Source organism: Pezoporus occidentalis, unplaced genomic scaffold (assembly GCF_034315485.1).
Source record: "Pezoporus occidentalis ecotype Australia unplaced genomic scaffold, CSIRO_AGI_Poc_V1 ctg86, whole genome shotgun sequence".
Lineage (NCBI taxonomy): Eukaryota > Metazoa > Chordata > Aves > Psittaciformes > Psittacidae > Pezoporus > Pezoporus occidentalis.
The window spans coordinates 2,857,379-2,865,798 of record NW_026916220.1 but is presented as its reverse complement, the minus strand read 5'-3'; the positions used below and the strand labels follow the sequence as shown (position 1 = coordinate 2,865,798).

General features: G+C 38.0%; 1 protein-coding gene across 2 annotated transcripts in view; it reads right to left on the bottom strand.

Moving 5' to 3' along the window:
* Positions 1 to 3,875: 3,875 nt before the first annotated feature.
* The window catches only part of DTWD2 (DTW domain containing 2), a 90,580-nt gene continuing 86,035 nt past the window's right edge, over positions 3,876 to 8,420 (bottom strand). For both annotated transcript variants that reach the window (XM_062604447.1, XM_062604446.1), the window contains one exon: positions 3,876 to 5,094. In XM_062604447.1, the coding sequence (XP_062460431.1) occupies positions 4,924 to 5,094 (171 nt within the window). In that variant the 3' untranslated portion in view covers positions 3,876 to 4,923. The remainder of the gene's footprint in view (positions 5,095 to 8,420) is intronic.

The window sequence follows — 8,420 nt, the reverse complement described above, 5'->3', positions numbered from 1 at the left end:
ATAATTACATGTATGTTCAAATGCAAATGGTTCAGATATTATTAATTTGCCAAATATTCTATGTTGCTTTTCCACTAACACATAGGGGAGTACATATGTCTTAAGGTACTTTAAATCTTTTGTATGTACTCTTTGATACACTTTCTTATTGAGAATAAATCCCAGTACTCAAGCCCCAAATAATCTTTCATATGGCAAATAAAGCTCCAGTTTCAGTTCAGCTATAAAAGCTAAAATATGTTACCTATCCTTACAGACACAGTAGGCCACAGCACAGCATATGGTCTATTACAGCTACTGAGGTTTTTAATTATTACTTAGAAGGGCAGAGCAAACAGTTCAAAGCTACTTCCAGCTGAGCATCTGCTGCCTCTTGCATCTCTGACAGAAAATGTGCAAAATGCATGGTCCAACCAGATCAAGTGGTGTATACACATCAACTTAAGCCATAACTGTGCTGCAAGCATTGCTGCCCCATAGCTACTGCAAATTTTTCTGTTGCATAGTGATAAAAGTCCCTTCTCACACAGAAAACTAGTTAGCATCTTTTAGGAAATACAGAGGGAACCAAATAAGTATTTAGTCAATCTTAAACCAGCAAAACAAAGCAGCTGTCCTAGGATATACTCCACAGGAAAGTCAAAAGGTTAGGATAATCCTGGCATTAAATGAACACCAAACCATAGTGATAAGTATCATGCTTTACAGCAACTGTACCCTAGCAACAGAAGCAACTTTTATCTAGGACCCTTATTCAACTTCTTGAAGCACAAACCTTTTTCTCCTCCACTCTTTAGTTTCCCCAGTCATCTGTCTCCCATCACAAAAGCAGCAGCTCTCAGAACATGCAGTGCTGGGGCTTTGTAGGGATTGTGAAAAGGAACACAAGGAACAAGCCTGGTAACTAAGAGTGTTATGGAAGTCCCTAAAGCACGGGTTTTATGGCAGGGGGATGAGGAATGGCTGGATAAGAACAGAGATAGCTTTTTCTTTAGGATGAGTATGGCAATGTGGGGAAGGAAAAAAGTGCGTGAGATACAGGATGTTCAAATCATTAGTCCTAGTAGGGTACTGAGCTGGAGAGGCAGCACTTGGGGGATGCTAGAGTGTGGGAAGGTGTGTATGTCTGTGGGTAGCAAACAGGAATGAGCCACTACTGCGCAAGAAACTGAAATGTCCAAGAAATTGCCATAACAATTTAGTCTTCATGCAGGTTGCACTGGATTACAATGGAATCCTTTTCCTCAAATGGCATAAGAAAAGCAACATCTTGTCATTGACTGAATAGTGTTATACAGGCACAGAAAAGGATGAGGCTTACCTCTTTGTCATTCCAGTACATGCAAACAAATTCACTTCTGTAGAGACACGGTGGCACAGGTTCACAGTAAATTAGATCTTTTATTGCTTCGAAGCAGAAACAAATACATAATTTATGTGCATTTATATATGTAGGCATAATAAACACAAACCTCAGGAGAAAAGCATAAACCACTATCTCTTTTTAAAAGTTTTGGTTTTAATTAAATTTCCAAAAAAAAAGCAGGTATGTTGTAGAAAATAATGCAGCATAAGCAATTTTTTATCTAATGTAACAGTTGAGAAGAAAACCCTTGGTCTTAAACTAATTTTTGCCCCTTTTGAAATGAGTGTAAAAGTTTTCTTTTTATTTCAAGAGAATCTAATATAACAGTAATTTCTTGGTACTATGGTAACACCATCTTCCAGCTGGAATTCCAATAGCATTATAAGGCAATGAAAGTAAAATCTTGAAGAGAAATAAATTTATGCTTGCCCTGAGCATCTCTTCAATTTTAATTTGATAGCTTTCTAAACAAAAGGTGTAGTGTGGTTCTGCTCTTATCTTTTAAGATTTCTAGCTTTGTCTTTTTCTTAAACTTTACCTTGTGGATTATGAATATAGGAAGACTTAACAATTCCCAGCCTTTATGAACATTTAAAATGTGTTTGTGCATTCAAACAACTGATTTCCATACCTAACGATTCTGTGATTCTATGATTCTATTCTATAACTATTCTATGATCCATGTCACCAGTTCCCCAAAGAATGACATAGTGGCATGCGGAAGGGAGATTTCATTTTGGTAGCAATATTTGGAAGAGCAAAGTGGATAAGGACAAGGGACCAAACATCAGAAGCAAACAAATTCCTTTCTTTCTAATCAATATCTTGCTAAAACTGGTGAATTTCACACATTAATCTTTTAGTAAGTAAAAAATGAAACAGACTGATCACTACAGCAAAAAATAAAATTGCAAATTCAACTCATTCTAATGCTGTTGCTTACAAAAAAACTGCTACTTCATCACACACAACTTCCGTCAAGAGTCTGGACTTTGAAGTACACATGTATTTGAGGTAGTGTATTTAGAGGTAAATTCTGAATACGAAAGACCTGAAAACAAACTTTCTAAACAATTCCTCCCACACTGTGTATATTTTTAAAGCCACTTAAGTTCCACCAAAAATGTAAAAAAAAAATAAATTCTGTGTTTAATAGCTTTGAACAAATCTGAAATTGAACTTCACGTGACTGTGTTGCAGCTACACGATCACTATGTTATAGCTCAGATGAGACAACTTAAAACAATAAAATGCCTGTAGGTTTGCAATGAATTGCTTTTCATTTCTTCAGCAACTGCTGCAAAGTGACTGATCTAGTATTGTACAACACAGGAAATTAGCAGTTAAAATCTTCCATGCATCCAGCATTACATCCTACAAATCTTGTTAACCACAGGAGCAAAATTAGAAGAACAAGAGGAATCAACAAAACTAAGAAGTGCTTAATGTAAGCCATGTGGAATTTGTTCTTTGGTGAAAAACATGAAAACTGTGCACTGCATGCACAGGACAACTATTTCTCTGATCCTGTAATTCTAAGGCATTTTGCAGATGTCTGTGAATCTCAGGTTGTAATACAAATTTCTTTCTGTTCTCCATAATATAAACTCACATTTTATGAAAAGACACATTTAGCGTTCTGTTCAGAAAAGTAATCTTCCCAATGTAGATCAAAAGATACACTACTGTTCCAGATGAATCTAAAATACGGTAAATTAAATTAACATATACAACATTAAATGTGAATATAGTCCATATATGTAAATATTGCATTAACAATAAAGCCTAACTGATACCCTTGTTTCATTAAGGAATGCTTGGACCATGTTCCAGAGCACAGGGGAAGCAGACTCCCAGTCCAGCATGAGCCATGCCAAGCCCAGAACTGGAGGCAGTGCCATACACAAGGCTGTGCACACAAGTGGCACAAGACTGCAACTTCAGACTCGTAGCTATCAAGGAGATTGCTGTGCTGTGCTTTGCTACAGGAATAAACATGCCCTTTCTCTGTTCCAATGTGAACAAAAGTGCATCTACACTGTCATTAATCATATGAGACTGTTTTGCTTCAGATTTGTCAAAACTAATTCACATTTGCTGAACTTAGCAACAGATACAGGATTTATCTACACTGGGAGAAAAAGGTTATATAAACTTTGCTAACATAACCAAATTAAATTGTTAATCCATGCCTAAGCAAAAGGTCATTATTAGCTCAGGGTTAACTAAGACTTCGTAGCTAATCTCCAACCTAATTTTGCCCTCTGTTGTTAATTGCAGAAATGCTTTCAGTTAATATATTGGTAAGCTGCGCTTACATCCCCCATTTCTGTAGTTTCTTGCCTTGCAACTCATAAATTAAAAACAAACTATTTTTTTCTAAGACTAATTAGTGCCCAATTAGATCTATGTTGTTACCTAGAGTGGAAACAACAGTGAAGACAAACATTAAGTATTTTAATCTGTTTCATGAAGGATGCTTTTAAGAACATGAACAAAGGAACACCAAAACCTTTATTTCACTTTATTTTTTCCTCCAGATCATAAAATATTACTTTACAAAGCTTGTAAAAATACCCTATTCTTCCGCTTCTAGTGATTCCCATTAGAAAGAGGTACAGTTATACCACTGTTAAAACAAAACTAATTAAAGAATACATGAAATTAAAGGATCTGTAATCATATTAGTAGGTTGTATCCAGCCATAATAATTTCTCATTGCATATAGTTCTTACATAGCTCCTTACACTGGGCTGGCTTAATTCCTTTAGGGTATGGGTATGAGGTATCCACATTCATAAAATGTCCTGTTTTGTGGAAGAGTAGTTTTTGCTCAAGTAAAAGTGAAGTACCTGAGTTATAATTCCAAAAAACATTTCTCTACATTCACTTTCTTGTTTTTTTTCTAAGTTGGAAATGTTCAGGTTCTGGTAAAAACATATGCAGGCTTAATTTAAAAGTTCAGTCTGAGAGACAAACTAAGCCTGGCTGCATTGTAAATTGTATATAAATTTACAAAAAAGCAATTCTAATAATGTAAGAAATGAAAGTCTCAAAGTTAAAAAGAACTATCCAAATACCATGCCTTATGTTCATCTGAATTAAGCAATATAAGGAATTACAGTTTGAAAACCTACTGTAATTAGATCCTGAATTTCAGAAATTCAATATATTTCTAAATGCTGAAGCCTTACTATTCCATATTTCTTGTCTTTTTTGTCCTGATAAAAACTTCTTCAAAGTAAATTTATCCAGTCATATTGAGGATCATACTTGACACCCAAGAGATAACATAACTCTAAATTACGCTCAGAGTTTTCTTCTTTTTTTATAGGAAATGAAAATGATCTTCTATTACCTGAACAAAGGCACCTGGCCTACTGTGAACATGAAAAAGCATGTCCGTTACTGTTTGTCACATTGGTAGACAAACTCTTGCCTATGAAGGGCCTAAAGTTTTTTTTTATTACAGTACAGTCAACTGTTTGGATCAAATCGAGATTCATATTCATTTGCTAGATGCAAATGAATCCCACTGTACTGTCAGTACAGTTTTCTTATATTTTAACATTATTCACCAAAAGCTCCATTCTTCTGAGTTTGCGCTTATTCTTTGGCATTGGCTTGCCATATAAGCCATTTTTGAGAAGATGCTCCTTGCTGTGATGGATCTGGGCACCATGCTGAAGCTGGAAAGAGCATAAAGCTTGAAGTGGACGTAGTATAGTCTGCAGAAAGATGAAGGGGTTGGGGGAGACAAAAAACCCAACTTTTTAGTAAGTTCTTTAGATACATCAATTATTCCAGGTTTTGTATTCAAGGACTACTTAAAAATGCTGATAAAATATAATTTGGATTAAAAATACTGGCAAAGTATAACCTTCGGAGACACAAAGGGTACAGCTGAATAAGAGATGTACTAAAAGGAAGCCATATATTAGACATACATCCATCTACGTGCTGTTATTCCTTACTCTTTTCCTTGGACCCACTCAATCCTGACTTCAGCCCCAGCTGCATTATTTTAAGTTACGGCTTTAACTTGACCTTACCAAGGGACTAGAATCAATTACTGTGGCTCAGCTAACAAGCTATAATAAAATAAGTAACAATAAGCTGTTTGTGCTTGCATGAAAATACCTTGAGGCAAGGTTTTGGAAAAAGAGGAGAGGTGCATGATAAAGGCCCTGCTGTCCTGGAGACTGGACTGTATCCCTGCTTCTGCACAGTGATATTACGTAGGACTAATGAAGCCACACAACCCAAATTTATCTCAAGTGGTTCCTAATTGTAATTTCTTCATTTTCTGGTTGCCTGACTCAGTATCACAAGGCCTCGTGTGCAGATGTGTAAAGCAATCCTGCAGTCAGCAGGAGCTGAGTTTCTACCAAGTAAAATGTGACTCTCCCAAGCATAAAGGAAAATCACTTGACTTATATTTGGCATCAAACTATGTTTCCATTTTTAACTTCCATGGCTCTCAACTTCAATTCACTATCTTATATGCTGGGAATAGCACTCACTTAATTCAGAGAGGATATTAAAAAGTGAATAAATGTTTATGAAGCTCTTAGCTATTGCAACATTTATAGAAGCTCCCTTCAGCAATTGATAATTTTGTCTTTGAAAAAGAGGCTGAGCTAATTCTAAGGGATAGGGATAAAACAGAATACAGGACTGGGAACTGCAGACACTAATGAAACATTCACCCTGTATCTGAGTAAGGCAGATGTCCTAATGAAGGAAAAATATGCCAACATCATCCTAGCACACCAAATGAAAAAATAAATATACAAAACCCATTTTAATTTCATTATTTCAAATTTTTCATAACTCTAACTACTACAATAAATAATTACCTTCTTTTAGCATAAAAGCATATGATAGCTGCACTGCCATAAAAGAGACACAAGCTTTTAAAGAAGTTGCTTTATGCAGAGTTCCAGTTTCCGAGCCACAGTTTCTTGTGTTCACACACTTTGTCCCAGCCTGGTTCTAAATGCAACTGATTTAATGTTAAGGTGACTCTCTGGTGCCACAGAGTATGCCAGGAGTGGCATGCTCTCCACTATGCCAATTGCAGAAGCAATTTTTGACCTGGGAACACTTTTTAAGAGATGGAGGTCAAGTATCAAAATATTCATTATCTGATGGAGAGGGACTGGAGCACCCCAGGTTGGACAGTAGAATGTAGTGAATCGATGGATGAGCTTTAAATCTCTTTTCACAGACCCTTCTGTATTACATACCGGGCACACAATCAGATTGCAGACCTGGGTCTATGGTGTGAAATTACGAGTAGGTCTTTTTTAAAAGGCTTATTAAATTGACATTACTTATGTCATCAACAAAAGATTAAGAAGGACATTATCTGAATAACCTCTTCCTTCACAGACTAGTAGGATCACAACTTGCACAGAAAAAGGTAATGTCCAATTAGTATTCTCTGACCTGGGATAAACCTAACCTCCAGAACTGTTCAGTCACAAATTCCTTCAGTGACATGTAAGAGTTGTAAGCTGGCTGGAAAGAAGACATAACCCAGTGGGTTGCATTTGACAGTCACAGGAGTGCAGGAGGTCAGCAGGACAGGTTTACAAAAGCATTTTATCTTTGAGCTGGCTGTGAGGGGTTATTCAGATCATCTCTGCTGTCTAGTTTTTGCAGAAAACAACTTACCACTTTCCATGCATTAATAAACTCAATTTCCTCTCCCAAAGTCCATCAGACTTTGGGTTTTTCAGAGTCAAAGATCACCTTACTGTGCTTTGACTTCAGAGAATCACTGAAAAATAAGGAAATATTCTGACACCAACATGTTAAAAATTATCATAGAACCACAGAATGGTTTGAGTTGGAAAGGGCATTAAAATCACCTAGTTCCAACCCCCTGCCATGGACAAGAACACCTTCCACAAGACCAGGTTGCTCAAAGCCACGCCCAACCTGGCCTTGAATACTTCCGGGGATGGGGCATCCACAAATTCTCTAGGCAACCTGTTCCAGTGTCTCACCACTCGCATAGTAAAGAATGTCTTCCTTATATCTAATCTAAATCTATCTTCTTTCATGTTAAATCCATTCCCCCTTGTCCTATCACTACATGCACTTGTATAAAATGTTCCTACCCAGATTTTTTGTAAGCCCCCTTTAGAGACTGGAAGACTGCTATATTGTCTCCAAGAACCACTTCTTCTTCAGCTTAACAACCCCACCTCTTTCAGCCTGTCTTCACACGAGAGGTGTTCCAGCCTTCTGAGCATCTTTGTGGCACTCCTCTGGACTTGCTCCAACAGGTCTATGACCTTTTTTATGTTGGGGCCCCCCGAGCTGGAAGTGGTACTCCAGGTGGTGTCTCATGAGGGTGGAGTAGAGGGGGAGAATCAGCTTTCCCTCCTTTTGATGCAGCCCAGCACAAGGCTGGCTTTCTAGGCTGCAAGCACCCACTGACAGCTCATGTTTTGCTTCTCACCAACCAACATTTCCAAATGCTTCTCCTCAGAGCTCTTCATCTGTTCTCTGCCCAGCCTGTAGTTGTGTTTGGGACTGCCCCAAACCGGATGCAGGGGCTTGCACTTGGCCTTGAACTTCATGAGGTTTGCACTGGCCCACTTCTCAGGCCTGTTGAGGCTCTTCTGGAGAACATCCCTTCCCTCCAGCATGTCGACCGCACCACACAGCTTGGTGTTGCTGAAAAACTTGCTGAGGGTGCATCAATCCCACCGTCCATCTTGACAAGAAAAATGTTGAACAGCACCAGTACCAAAACCAACCCCTGAGGAACACCACTTGTCACTGATATCAAGTAACATCAAGCTGCTGATGTGGTCAATGGCTCCAAGTTATTTGGACATCAAGCCACTGACCACAACTCTTTGAGTGTGACCATCCAGCCAATTCCTTATCCACCAAGCAGTCCAACCACATGTCTACAATTTACAGACAAGCATGTCATGGAGGACAGTGTCACATGCCTTCCATAAGTCCAGGCGGATGATATCAGTTGCTCTTATCCACAAGTGAAGTGGCCTCATCGTAGAAGGCCACCAAATTT